Source organism: Aquarana catesbeiana, linkage group LG02 (assembly GCF_042186555.1).
Source record: "Aquarana catesbeiana isolate 2022-GZ linkage group LG02, ASM4218655v1, whole genome shotgun sequence".
Lineage (NCBI taxonomy): Eukaryota > Metazoa > Chordata > Amphibia > Anura > Ranidae > Aquarana > Aquarana catesbeiana.
In genome coordinates, this window is record NC_133325.1 from 58,931,481 (window position 1) to 58,956,094 (window position 24,614).

The 24,614-nt window shown below is 43.2% G+C and overlaps 1 protein-coding gene across 5 annotated transcripts in view; it reads right to left on the bottom strand.

Moving 5' to 3' along the window:
• Positions 1 to 18,067: 18,067 nt before the first annotated feature.
• LOC141126902 (uncharacterized) overlaps positions 18,068 to 24,614 on the bottom strand; it is a 59,460-nt gene continuing 52,913 nt past the window's right edge. For all 5 annotated transcript variants that reach the window (XR_012241457.1, XM_073612959.1, XM_073612958.1 and 2 more), the window contains one exon: positions 18,068 to 18,764. Coding sequence is in view for 3 of the 5 variants with exons in the window: in XM_073612959.1 (XP_073469060.1) it covers positions 18,686 to 18,764 (79 nt within the window). In the remaining 2 variants the exon portion in view is untranslated. The remainder of the gene's footprint in view (positions 18,765 to 24,614) is intronic.

A 24,614-nucleotide genomic window follows, 5' to 3' on the forward strand; every position in this document is an offset into this window, starting at 1 on the left:
TCATAAACCATAGACGGGTTGAGAGTATAAGCCCTGTCTGCTCCATAAAGCAGGGATAAGAGTGTATGAGAGGGATTCCCAGATACGGGGAGGGAATAAGATCTCCAAAAGTCCGGAGATCTAGTCGGATACCTGGCCACTTAAAGGAATGCTTGTATATGTTGTAGCCGCATTTTTGTATATGTTGTAGCCGCATTCTGGTTTGTTATTGGGCTAGCATATAAAGTAATTATTTGTTATTGGGCTAGCATATAAAGTAATTCGATTTCAGAAATCTCATTCCGGAAGAGGTTTTTAGTATTCTAGCACCCTAGGAGGAAGGCAACGAGGAACTAGTGTAACTTAGCTGGTTTGTTATTGGGCTAGCATATAAAGTAATTATTCATTCTTGTGTATGTTGTAGCCGCATTATATTGTACACTAAGTGTCCCACACGCTACCTAGGCAGGACTGTTAGAATGGGCCAGAGGAACACAAAACCCCGTCAGGGAATTGTGGCGCACTATACGGTGCCACAGATAATTAAGAACATTTATGGGAAAACCGAAGCACAGGACTTAAAGGATGTCCTTCGTAAATTTAAGGTGAAAGGAGCAGCGGGCTTAGACCCGGATGTATGGAGTGAAATAAAAAGGGACAGACAAGGAGAGGTGTTAGAGAAGCAATGGATGCGTCAGGTTCAATGCTTAATTAAGGTTTCAAATAGAGCAAAAGAAGAGGGGTGGAAATATAATCCAGACTGTGATGGTTGGGATATGAAAGATAGAAGAACAAAAAATGTTGAAATTTTAAATAATCTTAGTTCAACCATCCCACCCCCATACACTGACGTAGAACGTAAACCACACAAGATATATCCTGTACTTAAGGGTAGAGAATGTTTTTTTTCAGGTTTGTGGAGTACAAGAATTTCATTCAGAAACTGTAGCCCCCGTACGCACTGATACATGCATTATAGTAAAGCCAGCTGTTTTCTGTAGATTTGTGACACAGTTAATGAATACACATGAAGCAACCTGGCAGGATGGGGAGGATTTATGCAGACATAAAATGACTCTGACCCTGTTTAACCAGTTTATGACAGAAATAGGTCCACACAGACCTGCAGACCGAGCTGAGGGGGATGGCAATCTGGAGACAGGACACGTCAGACACATAGACTCAAGGGCCCCTTTTATTGCTAGATTAGAAGCTTTCTGTCAGGCAAAACAACAGGAGAGGGGGTCAATATCACCCATGAAACAAATGCCAGGACAGACTGTATCAGAATTTTACTTATCTATGGAAAGTATGATGGCAGATGAGGGATTGGATTTGGCTCTGCCAGTCACGATCCGAGCCTTCAATAGACAGTTTATGGAAGGATTAATTCCACAGATAAGTGAAAGACTGAAAGCTTGCACACCACCCTTAATTTGTTGCGATTTTTGGCAGAAAAAGGTTGCAAGGTTAATAAGAAAAGTTGCAAGTGTGTCAGGAAAAAGTTATCTTTTTGGGACATTGTATATCACAGGGTACGAGACATCTCACTGAGGAGAGGGTTCAAGTGATAAAGGGAATGTTACCCCCACGGAATTTCAAACAATTGCGTATGTTTTTAGGTATCGTGTCATATTGTAGACAGTGGATACCACATGCTAGCGCTTTGATGCAGCCATTATACGATTGTTTGAAAATTGTACCGTATATGCTTACAGAAGTAGCATATGAGTCGTTTATCACTTTAGATTATACTAAGATATTTAATCTGTACATTGCTGAGATCACTGGACACGCCACAGGTGTTCTGACACAGGCACATGTAAAACAAAGACCAGTCGCTTACTTTTCAGCAGCATTAGATCCAGTATCTAGAGGTTCACCGTCCTGTGTACGGGCGGTAGCTGCAGTGTCAATTATCATAGATAAGTCATCAGAGATTGTTCTAGACAATCCAGTCGTAGTGCATACCACACATGACATACATGCAATCTTGTCTCAGGTACAGCCCAAACACATTTCAATGGCTAGGCAATTAAGGTTACAGTGTACTTTACTCTTACCTCCAAATGTCACTTTTCAGCGCTGTACAACTTTAAATTTGGCCACCTTTTTGCTTCTTCAGTCACCAGATTTGGCAAGGGGGAATGATAGTACTAGTAGTACTAGTGAGAAAAGAAATGAGGACACTGACACTCTTTTGTTTAAAGAAGTAGATCAGCACGATTGTTTTCAGCTCATGGAACAGGAGACAATGGGATTCCCACACGTTACAGATACACCAATTTTAAACGCTGAGTACACCTTGTATATAGATGGTAGTAGGTTTGCTGATGACAAGGGTAAATATCACACAAGGTATGCTGTAGTGACTGATACGCAGGTAATTGAAGCACAGGCCTTACCAGCCCACATGTCAGCACAGGAAGCAGAATGAAAAGCTTTAGAACAAGCCCTAGAATACTTAAAAGAACGAGAAGGGAATATTTACACTGACTCTGCCTACGCTTATGGTGTAGCGCACGATTATGGCCACATATGGAGGGCTAGAGGTTATCTGACAGCAGCAGGTACACCTGTAAAACATGGAGAAGGGATTAAGAGAGTCCTGAACAATCTTCAAAAGGTTAAACGAGTAGCCATCATGAAGATAGCGGCACACATGAGCGCAAAAACAATTGAGGCAAAAGGAAATGCATTTGCAGATTTGACTGCAAAACAGGCAGCTCTAGGGGAAGGAAGCCCTGAGACCTTAGCAGCGGTAGAGGTGAGTATCCCAGAACCAACATGGCAGCAGCTGAGTAAATTACAGGAGCAAGCAGGGGAGAGCGAGAAAGATAAGTGGGTCAGGATGGGAGCAACACCAGACCTTGACAATGTATGGAGGGAAGGAGGCAAAATATGCCTACCTGCCTCTCTGTACCCAGCAATGGCAGCGGCAGTTCACTTACCCACACATGTCAGTTCCAATTCCATGTACAGGATTGTGAACCAAGGATGGCTCGCCCCTGGATTCAGTAGTACTGCGAGAAACTACTGTGCAGCCTGCCAAATCTGTCTCCTGAATAACCCAGGACAGAAAGTAAAAACCCCACGGAAACACCAGGTCCGGGCCCAATACCCCTTCCAGAGACTGCAAATTGACTACATACAAATGCCTAAGAGTGGCCCCTTTGAATTTGTCCCCATGTGTATCAATTTATTCTCAGGTTTTCCCGAAAGTTATCCAGTAAAATCAGCTACAGCTAAAGCCACAGCTAAGAAACTGATCACTGAGTTAATACCTAGGTTTGGTCTTCCTGAAACCATAGAATCAGATAGGGGGACACACTTTACAGGAGAAATCATGCAGAACGTGATGACCATGTTAGGGGTTCAACAAAGTTTTCACACCCCTTACCACCCACAGAGTTCAGGATCAATGGAGAGAGTAAATGGGACAATAAAGTTAAAAATACAAAAAGCCGTGCAAGAGTTAAGAGTTAAGAGTTGCCTGCCTCTGGCTTTATTCTCTATAAGGTACACTGCAACAGGAAAAACAGGATTATCCCCATACGAAATACTTTTTGGGAATGCACCTAGATTAGGTTTATACTTTCCACAGAGTATGCAATTGCAATGTGATAGTTTGACTGCATATGTGATACAATTACAACAACGTCTAACTAAGATCCACAAAAGTGTGTATTCTTCTCTTCCAGACCCTAATTCAATAACAGGTACACATACGCTGCTACCAGGGGATTATGTATATGTAAAGAAACACACCAGAAAGACATTGGAACCCAGGTTTGAAGGTCCTTACCAAGTACTCTTGACCACAGCCACCTCAGTAAAGCTGGAAGGAAAACCTACCTGGATACACGCATCACATTGCAAGAAACAACCCGAGAAAACAACATGATGAGATATCTACTTACATATTTTTTGTTGAAGATTGTTGTTTTACAAATATATGCATGGACTCCTGGTATTAATGTACTTGAAGTAGAGGAAACAACAACTTTCAAATGGGCTATAGATGATCCTAAAGTAGCAAATGATTATTGACAAAGGTAGACTAGTACATCTTTCCTCACAGATACAACTGGATACTGCACCACATTGGTGGGATATATTTAGTGGAATGTCTTCTACAGCAACCAATACCTTTCACTGGTTGTTAAGTCTAATGGTAATTATTATTCTAATATTAATATCACTTACAATCACAAATATATGTGTATACAGGAAAATAAATAGGAAAATTAGGAGAATAGACAGGGCATACCGATAAATGTGTATTGACATCACCCTACTCCTATAAAACTCTTCTTGAATTTTAAGATGTTGGTAATACCTAGGGGGATGGGTTCTACCCCTCTGACAACTCGCGGTCAGGGAAAGGACTCTGGGGAAAAACTGACTAGAACTTATTCATGAGGACCCAGGGGGAAGGAGAGGATGATGTCAAAGGGCGAAATTGATAGGGTTGAAATAATGACTTAGAGTTCCACTTTAATTGTTTCTGCTTTTTCTTACCTGTGTTCGTATCAATTGTTCTATTTAAATTGTTTGTGCTTTTCTCTTCTGTGTACGTATCAATCTGTATCTAGATGGAATTTGGAACTGCCGAATAATCATTACATGTTCGCTGATAAGAAACTCTTTGTACCTTAACCTCATTTGGTAATGCCGATAAGATTACTGCTTGTAGAACTGCCTATAAAAGAAGTAAAGGGAGCAGTCCTTTATGCTCAGAACTGTGATACAGACATACCTGACTCCGTGTCATCTTTCTTATAGAAGCAATAATTTGACAAAGCAATATAAACTTAAAGCAACTTATTTAAAAGTTGAACCTAACATTACTATATGGTGGGAGGCAAGTGGCTAATGCATACCCCCCAACTTACTGAGATGGGAACGAGGGACACCTATTAGCTAAAGTATGTAGGCATAGGACACACCCCCTGTCACGCCCCCTTAAAGGAGAATTATACAATAAAAAAAAAGATTAGTTAAACCCCACAAGTACTTTTTTTTACCACTACTATTCCTTTATATTGACTTTTGAAATTTACCAATGCAGAAATTTAGAAATTGTATGAAAGGTTTAGCACTGGGAAACACTTTTGGAAAGATAAAAATAGAGGTCGACCGATATATCGGCCGATATTTGGCGTTTTTTACTTAATCGGCATCAGCCGATTGTGCTGATAAAAAAGGCTGATTGTAACTTCAGCCATGACTTGCAAATGACTTCTGTAATAGAAGTTAATGCAAGTTTCCTGAAGTTATCTGTGGAGAGGATTCTCTCCTCCTCTGGGCAGCCTGCCAAGTCTGATAAGAAGATACATTGTATCTTTCAGGTTCTTTTTATCAATAGACTGAACTCTGTGTGTAGAAGCTCTCAGTTTAACCATTTAAAGACTAAATCTTTTTTGACACTTGTTGCTTACAAGTAAAAATTCTGTATTTTCTGCTAGAAAATCACTTAGAACCCCCAAACATTATATATATATTTTTAGCAGAGACCCTAGGGAATAAAATGGTGGTTGTTGCAATATTTTATGTCACACGGTATTTGCGCAGCGGTCTTTCAAACGCAATTTAAAAAAAAAAAAAAATACAGTAATGAATTAAAAAAAAAAACCTAAGCAGTAAAGTTAGCCCATTTTTTTTCGTCAAAAAGTTTTGATTACCTGTTTTTGTGTATTTAATATTTAAGATAGTTTTTTTTTTTTTTTTGTTTTCTAAATTATACATACAAGTGAACTGATTGGAGGTTTGTTTTGTTTAATGTTTAAATGAAAAAAAATTCTGTATTACTTAAGGCTGCTTTCACACTGGAGCGGGCATGCGTTGATGGTAAAACGCTGCTAGTTTTAGCGGCACTTTACCGTCATTTTAGAGGCGCTATTCGGCTGCTAGCGGGGCGATTATAACCCAGCTAGCGGCCGAGGAAGGGGTTAAATGCGCCCCTGAAGCGCCGCTGCCAAAACGCTTTGCAGGCGCTTCGGCAGCGGTGCACATTCATTTCAATGGGCAGGAGTGGTGGAGGAGTGGTATACACCGCTCCAAAGATGCCGTTTGCAGGACTTTTTTTTACATCCTGCCAGTGCATCGCCTCAGTGTGAAAGCACTCAGGATATCACACTGAGACTGCAGGGGAGCCGTTTTACAGGCGCTATTTTTAGCCCAAAAGCGCCTGAAAAACGCCCCAGTGTGAAAGGGGTCTAACTGTTAGATTTTATGAGATGAAGGGAAAAAAGAAAAAAAAAAAAATCGGCCAAATATATCTGCCCAAAAAAATCGGCATCACATATCGGCCATCAGCCACCGCAATTTCTAAATATCGGCATCGGCATCGGCCAGAGAAAAACCCATATCGGTCGACCTCTAGATAAAAAGTGCATTTTATATACAACTATATAGATCAGACCAAATTGAGGGACAGAGGGACTTTGTTCCAAATCAGGGACAGTCCCTCGAAATCAGAGACAGTTGGAAGCTATGTTTAATGGGTGAACATTGATGGAATACTAAGTAAAGATTAAGCACTGACATGTGAAACGCGTTTACTGGCTGCCCTGAAACTGTGTGTGTTTCTTGTCATTTTATCTGGGTGTACTGAATAAAGAATTTTCGCTTTAATCCACTTAGGAGTGCCGTCACCTACTTCATCTATCTACAATTGTTGCAGCTGTGATCCGTCTGGCACTCGGGGGGGGTTTCAACATGTGTGGATTTCATTGCGAGTTGCTTGCAGCGGTGTGTACACTGTGTGTCTTTGCTCTCTCGGCCATGTGACCATAGTAGGTTAATGGTTTGCCCTTGCTGCAGTTTATTAGGCAGGAGTGGCAGCTTTCTGCTGGGGGGTTTGGTCTGAACCCACTTTGGGATCAATCCTAAGCTCATTCTTACTTATCACCAGGTGGTGGATTGTTGCTTTACCTGGGTGTATGCGCAAAAGAGGATTTGAAGCTTGCATGAAGAATAATGTTGGCAGGTGCAGTTTGTCCTCCATCCTGTAAATGGTGCTGTTAAGGCCTTGGGGGGCCAGGGGTGTTTCGTCAGATTAGGTGACCATCAGGATTTGTAATGGAAGTGACGTTCCGTCGCCGCCATCTTGCTACACCCTGCACTGCTCCACCACAGTAAGAATACACTGAGAAGGGGCAAGCGGACATCTTGGTACACCCACCGGAGTTTTGCATTTCACACTTTGTTTTAACAGTAAACTGAGCTTATATAGTGAAATACAGTATTTGGAAATCCAATGGACTGTTTAGATGTTCAATTTTAAAAGCAGCGGCAAATCTGCTGATCTCACAGGTTTGCTAATCTCACAGAAAACCTATGATTTCATAATTCAACATGTAAACAGTCAGACGGATTTGTAAATACTCTACTTCACCATATAAGCTACGTTTAATGTTAAAAATAAGTGTGTAATACAAAACTCATGTGGGTGTAAGAAGATGTACGCTTGCCCCCTTCTCCTACTGTGGAGGAGTGCGAGGTGTAGCAAGATGGCGGTGACCGAACGTCACTTCCGTTACAAATTCTGACGGGTCATCAAATCTGATGAAGCAGGGGGAACTTCAGATTCTGGGGTCCCCTCATACACAGTATGGTTTACATTCTCAATGGCAGTCATACATTTTTAAAATGCACAATACAACATAATTTTGAGGTCATGCGTGCATACACACACATGCAGTCATAGCGCTCTATGTGTGGTTCGATTGAGCTGCCAAAATTGAAAACGATACGATATACGATAATGTTTACAGATGATGGCGGTCAAAATATTACTTCCCAAGATACATTTAAAAGATTTTATAGATTTTATATATTGTTTTATGTTTTTTTTATATAGCGGGGGGGGGGGCCCTTCTGGCAGGTGGACCAGAGCAGTTGCCCTTTTTGCCCCTTTATAAATACGGCACTGGGTGCTGTGTTTCTGTGCCACTGTGTAGATAGAGCAGAGGAGAGTCTCAAAGGAACATTGTTCCTCCATAGGGTTCACCAGGGAAGCAGTGGTCTGATTGGACACTGCAACACTGAGTGACCTTTGGCAGCCATCTTTAGTATTGGCAGTAGTAAAATATACCAGTGCCTTGCTACATTTGCTGAAGTAGCAAGGTGGGTAGGTTAGGGAAAATAACTCTGCTTGCTAGGGACAGTGAATGAGCTCAGGGAAAGGTTCCTTTTTGAGGAGGGACAGATTAGGGACACTACTGTCTGCTCTGTCATCCTCTGGTCTTCAGTGCTGTGACCAAGAACTTGCACTGCTCTTCTAAGTTACACTTATACGGCCACCCTGCCTAACAGCCACCCCTATGTAGATGCTGCCATACAAAAGTGACAGCCTTGCTGCTTGAAAATCGACATTATGTCGCTAACATTGCCGAGAACTAAGATGTAAAGTTAGCCCAATTTTTTGTATAATGTGAAAGATGATATTATGCCACGAGAATTGTGAGAGAATCGTGACCTTTATTCTAAGCAAAAAAAAACGTGATTCTCATTTTAGCCAGAATCGTGCAGCTCTACACTCTTACTAGTGCTGGTGATTGTTATTTGTTTACCTTCAACACAACTAACTAATACCATCAACACAACTAGGTAATATTTATGCAACCTCCCTTTAGACTTTGCCACCATTATTCCAACTTGGGTGCCAACCACTACACTAGGGATGAGCTCAGGCGCATTCGGACATAACTCTGAACCTTAGGTGGTGGAGGCATTACTGACCCCTCAGCCGTACATATGCAAGGGCCGTATAAACATGCAGGAACTAAGAGGAGGAAGTCCCTCTCCCACCTATGATTGGCTGTCAGCTTTGACAGCTTCTTGGCGGGAGAGCTCAGGCAGGTTTGGACTCATGTCCAAACACACCGGAGCTCATCACCAATGACTATCACATGCCTGACAAAGGGGTCCCTGCAGGATTCTGAAACGTTGCACTCTCTTGCTTGTGATGTGATGTGATCATGCGTTAACAAAAAAACATTTGGACTCAAGATCACTCAAGATCCGTGGTGCGACATCACCATTGTGACATCACCAATAAAAGCACATTATTTTGGATTTTTAAATCACTATGTCCCTTTTGATACATGCAGCATCTCACAAAAATGAGTACACCCCTCACATTTTTGTAAATATTTTATTATATCTTTTCATGTGACAACACTGAAGAAATGACACTTTGCTGCAATGTAAAGTAGTGAGTGTACAGCTTGTATAACAGTGTAAATTTGCTGTCCCCTCATAATAACTCAACACACAGCCATTAAAGTCAAACTGCTGGCAACAAAAGTGAGTACACCCCTAAGTGAAAATGTCCTAATTGGGCCCAATTAGCCATTTTCCCTCCCAGCAGGTGTGTTAAGCTTGGTGTTATTGCTCTCAATTTCTCATACTGGTCACTGGAAGTTCAACATGTCACCTCATGGCAAAGAACTCTGAGGATCTGAAAAAAAAAAGAATTATTGCTCTACATAAAGATGGTCCAGTCTATAAGAATATTGCCAAGACCCTGAAACTGAGCTGCAACACTGTGGCCAAGACCATACAGCAGTTTAACAGGACAGGTTCCACTCAGAACAGACCTCGCCATGGTCGACCAAAGAAGTTGAGTGCACCTGCTCAGCGTCATATCCAGAGGTTGTCGTTGGGAAATAGATGTATGAGTGCTGCCAGCATTGCTGCAGAGGTAAAAGGGATGGGGGGTCAGCCTGTCAGTGCTCAGACCATATGCTGCAGTCTGCACCAAATTGGTCTGCATGGCTGTCATCCCAGAAGGAAGCCTCTTCTAAAGATGATACACAAGAAAGCCTGCAAACAGTTTGCTGAGGACAAGCAGACTAAGGACACAGATTACTTGAGCCATGTCCTGTGGTCTGATGAGACCAAGATATATTTATTTGGTTTAGATGGTGTCAAGTGTGTGTGGTGGCAACCAGGTGACGAGTCCAAAGACAAGTGTGTCTTGCCTACAGTTGGTGGTGGGAGTGTCATGGTCTGGGGCTGCATGGGTGCTGCCGGCACTGGGGAGCTACAGTTCATTGAGGGAACCATGAATGCCAACATGTACTGTGACATACTGAAGCAGAGCATGATCCCCTCCCTTCAGAGACTGGGCTGCAGGGCAGTATACCAACATGATAACGACCCCAAACACACCTCCAGGACAGGGGTGGCTCCAGGCCAAAATTTTTGGGGGTGCTGTGCAGGTGCTGTAACAAAAATAGAGGGTGCTGACCTGGCGCGAAGCACACCGCAAAATGTGTGTGTGTGTGGGTGTGGCTAAATTGAGTGTGGCCAAATGTCAGTGATTCTTCCCAATCTATAGCTTGTAGTGTGCCACCTTTCCCTCTTTGTATAGGCTAAAAAGAGCCTGGAGGTACACTCAAGAGATTGTGAAGTAAAATAAGCTCAACTGAGGCCGACAATTATACCCTCCAGCATATGTCAGGGCCAGCAATAACCTCAAGTCAGTGGGTAGTAGTTAGGTATTAAAATTCAACAGCCACAAAGAAGCCAGAGAACCATCTAAAAACTCAGTTACACATTGATAACAGGCCATGCAGTCGAGCACGTTGTCCCATACCCGAAAAAAAACCTACAAAATGTCCCAAAGGTAATCACCTCAATATATGCCACAATAATTCAAAGAAAGTAGTAAAAGCATTAAAAGTATCAATAAATATATAAATTAAATATGTGCTAAAAACAATAAAAGTGTAATCTGTGCATGCATATAAAGTGCAATGTGCAACACAAGTGACCCCTATTAGAATTTCACATCAAAAAAGTTCATTAGAATTGTCTACAAGCATATTGAATCCTCTGCGAGCTATTAGCAGCTACTTCCGTGCACCATCACCCACTGGGTGAAAATTTACCAGAGGTTAAGGTAAGGTAGTGCAGCATCATGTTATTTGGCACAGTGCATTTTTGAAAAGTAGTGCATGCACTATTTTTTGTGCAGTCTGGTGCGATTTGCAGCCATTCAAATAATAGGCTGCAAAATCGCACCACACTGAATTGCACAGAAACTTGGAGCAAGCTCCTTTGAAAACTGATTCACGCGCATTTTGCTTTTCAGAGGTGTTTGGCAGGTGGTGAGGAGGCGATATATTACTTCTTTACACCTACAATGGTTGTACTTTCAAACTGCAATTGCATGCATAGCAGTTATAGCTTTAAATCAGCCTTTTCACAACCTGTCAAACATTCTTAGATCACTTTTTAGAGGAACGGTGGTGCCTGTTCCACTTGTAAAACAGCCCTTAGCTGCATTTGGCTGTGGTACCCTTAGGGCTTCTTTATACATGAGATTGGGGTTGGTAAAACCCGGTGGTCGAGTCACACTTTTACCTTCCCCAATCCCTACCACCTTTAGCTGCAGAGGCAGCAGCCAAAGGTGTACACATGCCATGTTGTGCCCATATAGCTGGTATTGTGCATCTATATGGGCTCACTAGCATATTTATGCTATTGTGCCTACAGTATATAGTTGCTATTGTGCCCACATAGCTTTTACTGTGCCCTATTATGCCCACTGACCTTAACTTATTGAAGCACTTCCAGCTGTTGTGGATTCCGCTACCAAGAATGAGAATGAGAGGCGGAGTGCTATTGGTATCATTCCACCTGAACTATGGACAAGGAATTGGCTCATGAGGCAGGCTTGATGTCCCCACGGCCATCTGCAACCTCCAGCCCTGCTTCTCTTGTTCTGTGGCCGGCTGCAGCCTTTATCCACAATCAGTGACAGAAAGTCGGCAAGCCCAGGACCTACCAGTCACCTGCATGTGATCGACTGGTGGATCATGGTCCACGGGTTGCCAACCTGGGCTCCAGTGGTGGTGCGTCCATTAGGGGCGCTCGGGCGCCGCCCCCCCCGTGTACTATGGATAGATTCATGCATTGTATGAATCTATCCATGGCCGCTGTAGCCACCTCCTATTCAGGAGTGTGCTGTGAGTGTAACAGAGGGACAGTGGGATGGACAGGGGGAGAGTGGGATGGACAGGGGGACAGTCAGGTGGACAGGGGGACCGTCGGGTGGACAGGGGGACAGAGGGATGGACAGAGGGATGGACAGGGGGACCGAGGGATGGACAGGGGGACCGTGGGATGGACAGGGGGACCGTGGGATGGACAGGGGGACCGTGGGATGGACGAGGGGACAGAGGGATGGACAAGGGGACAGAGGGATGGACAAGGGGACAGAGGGATGGACAGAGGGATGGACAGGGGGATCGTGGGATGGACAGGGGGACAGAGAGATGGACAGGGGGACAGAGGGATGGACAGGGGGACAGAGGGATGGACAAGGGGACAGAGGGATGGACAAGGGGACAGAGGGACAGTGGGATGGACAGAGGGACAGTGGGATGGACATAGGGATGGACAGAGGGACAGTGGGATGGACATAGGGATGGACAGAGGGACAGTGGGATGGACAGAGGGACAGTGGGATGGACAGAGGGACAGTGGGATGGACAGAGGGACGGACAGGGGGATGGACAGAGGGATGGACAGGCTCCCAAGGCTCAGCAATCAGCAGCAGCTCCCTTATAAAAAGAACAGCCATCAACCATCCTAATTCCTCCTCAGACCACAGCCTGCCTGCATAACGGGAAACCCCCCTTCTTCCCCCTTCTCCTGTCAGATGACGAGCACTGCAGACTTACTCAGCTCTCTGCCGACAGCAGCTCTGCTCCCTCCCCAGCGGTCTATCTAGAAAACAGCCAGCAGCTCAGCAGTCATCATACCTTCATTGCTTCTGGGCTCTCTCTCTGCTCCACCCCTCTTCTTTCATCTTTCTCGCGCCAGATGCAGAGGCACCATGTGACACAGAGGCTTTTAAAAGGTAGCACCTCTGCACAGCATTCTGAATCAATCCGCCCCCCTCTCAGCCGGGACTAACTAAACATCACTGGCTTATGCGGCTGTATCCCTCCTCTTCAAAAAGAGTCCCCAGCCAAGTAGCAGACAAGATTCACAGCAGGTACAATATTATTTAAAAAAAATAGTGTGAATTTTTTGCCAATACCTCAGTGGAATTTTTGGGGGTGCTATGAGGGTGCTTCAAAATTTTTTGGGGGGGCTTCAGCACACCCAAGCACCCACCTGGCGCCGCCCCTGCTCCAGGACGACCACTGCCTTGCTAAAGAAGCTGAGAATAAAGGTGATGGACTGGCCAAGCATTCCTCCAGATCTAAACCTCATTGAGCATCTGTGGGGCATCCTCAAACAGAAGTCGGAGGATCTCTTACATCCACCAGCTCCGTGATGTCGCCATGGAGGAGTGGAAGAGGACTCCAGTGACAACCTGTGAAGCTCTGGGGAACTTCATGCCCAAGTGGGTTAAGGCAGTGCTGAAAAATAATGGTGGCCACACAAAATATTGACACTTTGGGCCCAATTTGGACATTTTCACTTAGGGGTGTACTCACTTTTGTTGCCAGCGGTTTAGACATTAATGGCTGTGTGTTGAGTTATTTTGAGGGGACAGAAAATTTACACTGTTATACAAGCTGTACACTCACTACTTTACATTGTAGCAAAGTGTCATTTCTTCAGTGTTGTCACATGAAAAGATATGATAAATTATATACAAAAATGTGAGGGGTGTACTCACTTTTGTAAGATACTGTATATGATACCTTACAGCTGATTTTGTTTCCTTCTGCTTAATAGGGGCATATTCCCCATTTTCACATACTATACTGATACTTGTACCGTAAATAATGTGATGGCTATGACAAGGCACACTGCCTTATAATGGGGCATGGTGCTAAGTGTGACCAAAAGATTTCAGTGTTTGACAAGTTAGCAGGCTTAAAAGTCCTTAGGGCTTGCACCCTACATTCCACTTTTGTATAAGGCTGTTCGCCATGCTTCTGTCATTAAAGGGACACATTCTTCAAAGTTTAAAAAAAAACGAAATTTCACAATTTATGCGGAACTCAGCACAATACTATTGGCAACAGTTTTTATTTATTTTTTGGTAAAAGAGTCTCTGAGTGTCTCCTTTCTCTTTATAGATGGCACTGCCTGCTGCAAATAACATACACTATATTACCAAAAGTATTGGAACGCCTGTCTGCATATTAACTTTAATGGCATCCAAGTCTTAATCCGTAGGGTTCAATATTGAGTTGACCCACCCTTAGCAGCTATAAAAGCTTCAACTCTTCTAGGAAGGCTGTCCACAAGATTTAGGAGTGTGTCTATGGGAATGTATGACTATTCTTCCAAAAGCGCATTTGTGAGGTCAGGCACTGATGTGGACGAGAAGGCCTGGCTCGCAGTCTCCGCACTAATTTATCCCAAAGGTATTCTATCGCGTTGATGTCAGGACTCTGCGCAGGCCGGTCAAGTTCCTCCACCCCAAACTTGCTTATCTATGTTTATATGGACCTTGCTTTATGCACTAGTGCACAGTCATGTTGGAACAGGAAGGGCCATTCCCAAACTGTTCCCACAAAGTTGGAAGCATGAAATTGTCCAAAATGTCTTGGTATGCTGACGCTCCTCCACTTTTCGTTTGAGCATGCCCCACAGATGCTCAATAGGGTTTAGGTCTGGACACATGCTTGGCCAGTCCATCACCTTTACCCTCAGCTTCTTTAGCAAGGCAGTGGTCATTTTGGAGGTGTGTTTGGGGTCGTTATCATGTTGGAATACTGCCCTGCGGCACAGTCTCTGAAGGGAGGGGATCATGCTCTAGTTCAGTATGTCACAGTACATGTTGGTATTCATGGTTCCCTCAATGAACTGTAGCTCCCCAGTGCCGGCAACACTTATGCAGCCCCAGACCATGACACTCCCACCACCATGCTTGACTGTAGGCAAGACACACTTGTCTTTGTACTCCTCACCTGGTTGTCGCCACACACGCTTGACACCATCTGAACCAAATAAGTTTATCTTGGTCTCATCAGACCACAGGACATGGTTCCAGTAATCCATGTCCTTAGTCTGCTTGTCTACAGCAAACTGTTTGCGGGCTTTCTTGTACATCATCTTTAGAAGAGGCTTCCTTCTGGGACAACAGCCATGCAGACCAATTTGGTGCAGTGTGTGGCGAATGGTCTGAGCACTGACAGGCTGACCCCCCACCCCTTCAACCTCTGCAGCAATGCTGGCAGCACACATACGTCTATTTCCCGAAGACAACCTCTAGATATGACGCTGAACGCGTGCACTCAACTTCTTTGGTCGACCATGGCGAGGTCTGTTCTGAGTGGAACCTGTCCTGTTAAACCACTGTATGGTCTTGTCCACCGTGCTGCAGCTCAGTTTCAGGGTCTTCGCAATCTTCTTATAGCCTAGGCCATCTTTATGTAGAACAACAATTCTTTTTTTCAGATCCTCAGAGAGTTCTTTGCCATGAGGTGCCATGTTGAACTTTCAGTGACCAGTATGAGAGAGTGAGAGCGATATTAGTGAAATTTAACACACCTGCTCCCCATTCACACCTGAGACCTTGTAACACTAACGAGTCACATGACACCAGGGAGGGAAAATCAATAATTGGGCCCAACTTGGACATTTTCACTTAGGGGTGTACTCACTTTTGTAGCCAGCGGTTTAGACATTAATGGCTGTGTGTTGAGTTATTTTGAGGGGACAGCAAATTTACACTGTTATACAAGATGTACACTCACTACTTTACATTGTAGCAAAAATATTTACAAAAATGTGAGGGGTGTACTCACTTTTGTGAGATACTGTATACTCCTTGCTCAGGGCGTTTTTCTCTTGTGGACTGCCTGGCTCGCAGTCTCCGCACTAATTTATCCCAAAGGTATTCTATTGCGTTGATGTCAGGACTCTGCGCAGGCCGGTCAAGTTCCTCCACCCCAAACTTGCTTATTTATGTCTATATGGACCTTGCTTTATGCACTAGTGCACAGTCATGTTGGAACAGGAAGGGCCATTCCCAAACTGTTCCCACAAAGTTGGAAGCATGAAATTGTCCAAAATGTCTTGGTATGCTGACGCTCCTCCACCTTCCATTTGAGGATGCCCCACAGATGCTCAATAGGGTTTAGGTCTGGAGACATGCTTGGCCAGTCCATCACCTTTACCCTCAGCTTCTTTAATTTAACACACCTGCTCCCCATTCACACCTGAGACCTTGTAACACTAACGAGTTACATGACACCGGGGAGGGAAAATGGCTAATTGGGCCCAACTTGGACATTTTCACTTAGGGATGTACTCACTTTTGTTGCCAGCGGTTTAGACATTAATGGCTGTGTGTTGAGGGGACAGCAAATTTACTCTGTTATACAAGCTGTACACTCACTACTTTACATTGTAGCAAAAATATTTACAAAAATATCAGGGGTGTACTCACTTTTGTGAGATACTGTATACTGGACAGGAAGGGGTTAACATCTAGGGCGAAAAAGTGGTTAAATGTGTGCCTAACAAGTGTTTGTGTGTGTGTACTGTGTGCTACTTTTTACTGGGGATCTAGTTGTGCTTAGCGGGGACTGAAAGAAACAACCAGATCCCCTGTCACTGTACACAGCTCTGTGTTATAGCTTTGAATATGCCAACTACATCTACAGATCAAGAGCACCTTCATCCCAGAAAAGTATTATTTTAGGGATAACAAAGAAAAGGGATTTTAATGGTGCCATGACACATACATTTTTTACATTTATAACACTCATATAGTGCCTTGAAAAAGTATTCATACCCCTTGACATTTACCACATTTTGTCATGTTACACTCAAAATTGTAAATGTGTTTTTATTGGGATTTTATGTGATAGACCAACACAAAGTGGCACATAATTGTGAAGTGGAAGGAAAATGATAAATGGTTTTCAAATTTTTTTACAAATAAATATCTGCATTTGTATTCAGCCCCCTTTACTCTGATACCCCTAACTAAAATCTAGTGAAACCAATTGCCTTCAGAAGTCATCTAATTAGTAAATAGAGTCCACCTGTGTGTAATTTAATCTCAGTATAAATATAGCTGTTCTTTGAAGCCCTCAGAGATTTGTTAGAGTACCTTAGTGAACAAACAGCTTCATGAAGGTCAAGAAACACATCAGACAAGTCAGGGATAAAGTTGCGGAGAAGTTTAAAGCAGGGTTAGGTTATAAAAAAAAGATCCCAAGCTTTAAACATCTCATGGAGCACTGTTCAATCCATCTTCTGAAAATGGAGTTTGCAAACCTACCAAGACATGGCCGTCCACCTAAACTGACAGGCCGGGCAAGGAGAGCATTAATCAGAGAAGCAGCAAAGAGGCCCATGGTAACTGAAGGAACTGCAGAGATCCACAGCTCTGGTGGGAGAATCTGTCCACAGGACAACTATTAGTCATGCACTCCACAAATCTGCCCTTTATGGAAGAGTGGCAAGAAGAAAGACATCGTTGAAAGAAAGCCATAAGAAGTCCTGTTTGCAGTTTGATGTGGCATCCTTTCGTTCCTAACACATTACTCAGTCCATATCAGTATAGATATCATATACAGCATGATATTTTTCCCCATTGAGATCTGATGTGTTTTCAAAATGTCCCTTTAATTTTTTTGAGCAGTGTAGTGTATACATATTGTGCAATGTGCCTTCTTATTTTCTGTGCATAAACTCTATGCCACTGCCCGGGATAGAGGGAGGGCTGATTTGTGGATTCCAAAGAGTCCAGATAGGAATGTTTGGAGTTTAGGACATTGACTATCGTGTACGGATATATTAAGACCAGCATTGTTGTGAGAACGAGATTGGCCACTTAAGGATACATCTTAACCCCAATGCCAATCTCTTAAAATTTATGAATCATGATTATCTGGTAAAAGGTAATACATATTTCAGCACTTTTGGAGCATTGGAGCACTTTATGAGATTTGAGCACTTGACACTGGGAGCAGCTCCCTTTAAATCATCAGAATTTATTTAACATGGATTTCTTATGTATCTAGTCACTTGATATTCATTTATTCATCTATTATCAGTTGTAGTATATGCATGATTATATATTATGTGTTTATTTATAAACAATTATTGTGTTTGTACATGTTAATTCTAGGGACAACTATTGACACTGTAATATACTTGTTTTTTGATTTATTTAAGGAATTTTTGATTGCTATTTTATCAGACAGCACAACCTTTTTTCCTTTACACACACAGTTTGTTTTATCTTACATGGTCAATGAACAATAATAATAATATATAAGAGGGTCCAAACAGACAGAATGTAAATAACATCTTCATAATGAAAAGGAAGCTGCACTTAGGAATACGGTCAACTCGGCTCCTACTTTTCACCACTTGAGAATGATGAAATAGATAACCGTTTAGAACATCCTCCTTGCTCAGGGCGTTTTTCTCTTGTGGGCCCATAGTTGCCTTTTTTATCTCAAATGCCTCCTTCAGCTGGCGAAGTTCTCCATACTGGTTGATTAAGCAGTGTTGCTGATTAACACAAATAGTGACAACATGCTCGTGGGGGAGTTGTGGCAGCTTCTGGTCAGCAGGAGTCTCTTGATCCTCCTTCAAAGCAGAATGTTCTTCATGGCCATCCATTAAAGTATAGGCATCGTTTAGAGAATCTTTACATTGTAGATCTTGGTTAATATCAGACACAGAAATGCAGCTGCAGGATATCTGTTGTGTCCTAGCTACTTGAGAAGGCAAGAGACCTTCTGCCTCAGTCTTCAGCTGCTCAGTGTTCTCTTGAAACATCATGAAACATCCAGAACAAGGCTCCCCAAACTCCAGATGACCCTTGGCTGTCCAACAAGCTGGTATAACAGAAGAAACATAGGTTAGCCTTATAATTCTCAGGTTAATCTCTTGAAGAAAACTGGAAATGTAGTTCCAGTTGAGAGCAGTCAGAGCTAAAGGTTTTAAATCAATGGAAAAACAATGCAAAACCAGTTTGTGTTCTTACACAAAGCCTGTAGTCTCTTGTTATCTGTTAACTGTTCCTTTGAAACTTACAATGTTCCTGTACTATGTGCTTCTATACATACACCCATTAATGTAAGCACCGTCCTAAAGGGCTAGCGTGTGGGTTGCTTGGTGATCCAGCCACAAGTCTATCGGCTAGCAGTAAGACCCCCCAGCACCTCCTAGCATTCTCAGTGATTCCCTGTCTTCCTCTGTCCCGCTATTACCTTCATTCTTCATCCTGCTCCTGTGATCTCCACTGTTCTGCTCTCAGCTATCCCTAGTGTGTGTTCCTGCCTGCAACCCAAATCCTGGCACCTGTATTATCCTCTGAGCACTCCAGCATACCTGTATCTGTGATTCCCTGTGTGTTCCGACCAGAAACTTGTTACCACTTCAAGCCAGCTTCCTGATCTATGTCTTGATGCACTCCAGATTGCATTCAGCCATCTCATGTAGCCCTGTGCATACTTACCACCTCTTAATATCTGTGTGTGATTCCCCTGTTAGTTCGGACTGTATTCCATACTGACCTGTGATCCAGCATTTCAGTGCTTCGAGAGACTGCAACTCCTATTCTGTCCTGCTTAGGTGAGGGCCACAACCTGGGAGTCATTAGGAGCTCTGGAGAAGACCGGAGACGGCTTGCACCTCGGGTTTTGCAAGAACTGTCCCCTTTGCTAATCAAGTGGGTATGTTAATCTCTGTGTCTCCTTCGTGGCTTTTGACACTGTCTGCCCCAGCTGCTTTAACCAAATCCTGGTTGTCCAGTTTGCCACCTAGTGGGGATGGACTCCCATCCATAACAAATTTTATGTATTGCAGCTTAGATGAGGTGGCTTCATTCATTTTAGAAACATGGAAGAATTACAGGCAAATGGTCTATCGAGTCTACACCTTTTCTGATGTTTAGTTTGTGATTTTTTTTTCCTTTTTCAACATTTTTTTGTCTGAAAATAAACCCAGTGCCATTGCTAGGGGGGGGTGTGGGGGGGGGGGGGGGGGCAGTGACACCCAGGGCTAGGCCCACACCGAGAATCTGCCCGTTGGGCTGGGGCCATCAGGCTGCATGTCTAAGGCAGCTGCGGCAGCTGGGCTGCTCCATGAGCCCGCGCCGCTCACCCAGCCTCTCCGCAGCCGGCCGGCCACTTATTCAATTTCACTGCATGGCCGTCGGGGCCGCGGGGGCAGAGACTAAATCAGCTGACTGTGAAGGTTAGGAGCTGGAGAGAAGGCCCCATCGCTGCGTGTTGGGATAGGTATCACTGCGGACGCCGACACCACGGACTGCAGAAAAAGTGAGTGCTGCTTTGTCAGTTCACCACAGTTTGTCACATTATATAGAGGTAACTGTAATAAGAGGATGTATATAGAATCCTATGCGCTACAACTTAATATAAGAAATAGGAAGCAGCTGCTCACAACTTAGCAATGTGCTTTCACATCTAAAATACAATAGTTTACAAATATAAAGTGGTGTTAGGCTTCAAAAACGAAAAGAATATTGAAATAATATAAAGAATTGCAAACAGTATTACATGCGTCTGATCTCTCACGGTAGAAATTGAATAATGTGAATAATACTAGTAATATTTTATCTACTGAGTTTATACTTAAAGTGCCAGTGCTGCAACAAACTTCTTATCAAGAGGTGAAAAATAACGCAAATAAAAATAATATTTTTATGTCTGATCACGATCCAAAAATAAAGTAATACCCCTACTGGGTATTGTAACCAAAAACACCAGTGCTGTAAATAAACTATTTACTGTGCATGAATATCGTGGCTAGAGGGAATAAGAGAGAAGTTCAGTGATCATCTGTGCCACATCAGTGATCATTCCTGCCACATCCATGCCACATCAGTGATGATCCGTGCCACATCCATGCCACATCAGTGATGATCCATGGCACATCCATGCCACATGCATGCCACATCAGTGATCACCCATGCCACATCAGTGCTCACCCGTGCCACACGCATGCCACATCAGTGCTCACCTGTGCCACATCAGTGCTCATCCGTGCCATATCCATGCCACATCAGTGATCATCTGTGCCACATCAGTGATCATCCATGCCCCATCCATGCCACATCAGTGATCATCCCTGCCACATCAGTTCTCATCCATGCCACTAGAGTGCCCATCAGTGCCACTACAGTGCCCATCAGTGCCTCACAAAAGTGTAATAGGTAGTAAAATTAGATTTTAAATTTATGTCCCTAGAACACTGTCCCTGCATATTGGGCCTCTGTATGTGGCCAGGCTGTGTAAAAGTCTCACACATGTGGTATTGCCATACTCGGGTGGAGTAGCAGAATATATTTTGGGGTGTAATTGTTGGTATGTACATGCTATGTGTTAGAAATATCTTATAAATGGACAGCTTTGTGTTAAAAAAAAAAAATAAAAAATGTGTTTTCATTTTCTTTCCACATTTTCCAAAAACTTGACATGATATGTTCAAAAGACTCATTATACCTCAGGCTCATACCTTTCCAGAATGGGGTAATTTTTTGGGCGTTTCCATTGTCCTGGTGCTCCAGGGCCTTCAAAAGTGTAAAAGGTAGTCTAGAAATTATATGTGTAATTTATGTCCCTAGAATGCCTGACAGTGCTCCCTGCATGTTGCGCCTCTGTATGTGGCCAGGCTGTGTATATAGAATGTGAATGTGTTTGGGAGTGTAATTTGTGGCATGCATATGCTGTGTGAGAGAAATAACCTGTTAATATGAAAGTTTTGTAGAGAAAAAGAAAAAAAAATCTTTATTTTGCAAAGAATTGTGGGGAAAAAAATTACAACTGCAAAAAAAACACCATGCCTCTTACTAAATACATTGGACTGTCTACTTTCCAAAAAGGGGTCATTTGGGGGTATTTGTACTTTCCTGGCTTCATAGGGTCTCAAGAAATGAGATAGGCCATCAGTACATCAGGTGTGATCCATGTTCAATGATTGGCATCATAGCTTGTAGACTAGAACTTTCACACACATAATTTACACTGATTTGGGTTATTTTTACCAAAGATATGTAGCAGTATAAATTTTGGCCAAAATTTATGGAGAAAAATTACTAATTTGCTAAATTTTATAAGAGAAACAAAGAAAAATCCTTTTTTTTATTTTTATTTTTTTTTTACAACATATTCGTTTTTTTTTTATTTATAGCGCAAAAAATTAAAAACCCAGTGGTGATCAAATAACACCAAAAGAAAGCTCTATTTGTGTGAAAAAAAGGGCAAAAATTTCATATGGGTACAGTGTTGCATGACTGAGTAATTGTCATTCAAAATGTGAGAGCACCGAGAGCTAAAAATTGGTCTGGTTAGAAGGGGGTTTAAGTGCCCAGTTGGCAAGTGGTTAAAATCACTGCTTCTGAAACAAAAAAAATGTCTTTTAATTCTTTTTATTGATACATGTCCCCCAGGGCAGTACTCAGACCCCTGTGCTCCTTTTATGGCCAATTACTTGCATATAAGCATTCAAAATGGGCACTTTTTCCTGTTCGGCTCCCATGTACTTCAATGGGGTTCGCAGTTCAGGTTAGGGGGGGCGCTTGTCCCATCCCTACTGATAGACTGCACTGATAATCAGAGCACTGATTATCGGTGCCGCCTATCAGTGCCCTGATTATCAGTACCACCTATCAGTGCCCTGATTATCAGTGCAACCTGATTATCAGCGCCCCGATTATCAGTGCCCTTATTATCAGTGCTATCAGTGCCCTGATTATCAGTGCAGCCTGATTATCAGTGCCCTTATTATCAGTGCCCTTAATATTAGTGCCCTTATTATCAGTGCAGCCTGATTATCGGTGCCCTGATTATCAGTGCCACCTATCAGTGCCCTGATTATCAGTGCCGCCTATCATTGCCCTGATTATCAGTGCTGCCTATCAGTGCCCTGATTATCAGTGCTGCCTATCAGTGCCCTGATTATCAGTGCCGCCTATCAGTGCAGCCTGATTATCAGTGCAGCCTATTAGTGCCCTGATTATCAGTGCAGCCGGATTATCAGTGCAGCCCATCAATGCCCTGATTATCAGTGCAGACTATCAACGCCCTGATTATCAGTGTAGCCTATCAGTGTCCTGATTATCAGTGCAGCCGGATTATCAGTGCAGCCCATCAATGCCCTGATTATCAGTGCAGCCTATCAGTGCCCTGATTATCAGTGCAGCCGGATTATCAGTGCAGCCCATCAATGCCCTGATTATCAGTACAGACTATCAATGCCCTTTAGTGAAGAAGAAAAACACCGCGCAATTGTCATTCAGAGTGTGACAGCACTGAAAGCTGAAAATTGGCCTGGGCAGGAAGGGGGTGAAAGTGCCCAGTATTGAAGTGGTTAAATCCCTCACACCCTCTCTAGCTCTGTTCAGGGCTACAAGTGTGGTGCGGTAACGTTTTGAATTACTGTTATTTTAAAAAAAATGTATACCGATTATTTTAGACTATGAAGTTATCCGTCGGACAATCCGACCGTGTGTGGGCTTCACCGGACCTTGAGCTGACTTTTTCTGTCGAAAATCAGACGGACTTTAGATTTGGAACATGTTTCAAATCTTTCCGACGGACTCGAGTCCAGTCGAAAAATTCGTTCGTCTGTATGGTAGTCCGACGGACGAAAAAGTATGCAAGGGTAGCTACTGGCTATGAACTTCCTTATTCTAGTCCCTTCGTACGTCATCACGTTCATACCAACGGACTTGGTACGTTTGTGTGCAGGCAAGTCCGGTCGTTCGAAAGTCCGTCGTAACTCCGTCGAAAGTCCGACAGAAAGACCGTTGGACCTTTGACACTGAAAAGTCCGCTCGTGTGTACGCGGCATTATACTTCCCAGAGTGCATGAAAGTGTAAATAGTAAAGAAAGGGCAGCGATCCAGGGGGTTGCGTAAACTGAAAGGGAGTTAACTGTTATGCCCCGTACACACGAAAATGTGTGATAGGACCTTGTTGTCGGAAATTCCGACCGTGTGTAGGCTCCATCACACATTTTCCATCGGATTTTCCGACACACAAAGTTTGAGAGCAGGATATAAAATTTTCCGACAACAAAATCCGTTGTCGGAAATTCCGATTGTGTGTACACAAATCCAACGCACAAAGTGCCACGCATGCTCAGAATAAATAAAGAGATGAAAGCTATTGGCCACTGCCCCGTTTATAGTCCCGATGTACGTGTTTTACGTCACCGCGTTCAGAACGATCGGATTTTCCGACAACTTTGTGTGACCGTGTGTATGCAAGACAAGTTTGAGCCAACATCCGTCGGAAAAAATCCTAGGATTTTGTTGTCGGAATGTCCGAACAAAGTCCGACCGTGTGTACGGGGCATTACACAGCACATTTTAATAAAAACGATTTTCTTGGAGCTCTGCTCTGTTTTAACCCCTGTATTCAGTCCCTGCATACTGGCTACAGTCCATCTAGATAAGCCCATGACATAAAAATATATAAAGAACACAATACTGTTCTAAAGCAGTAAAATAGTTGGAATAGTAAGCATTAGTAAAATATTGCAGCCCCGTTCTACACTGCACAACACTTAGTGCCATCAATGATGGGACTCCGGTAGGGATTCGGGGACAATGACCACAAAACTGACTTTTTATTTACAATTCATTTTCTTCCTTGTGTTTCACATTTCCATGTTTCAGCTTACACTAGTTGGAGTTTTCTGATCTATGGACTCTTTCC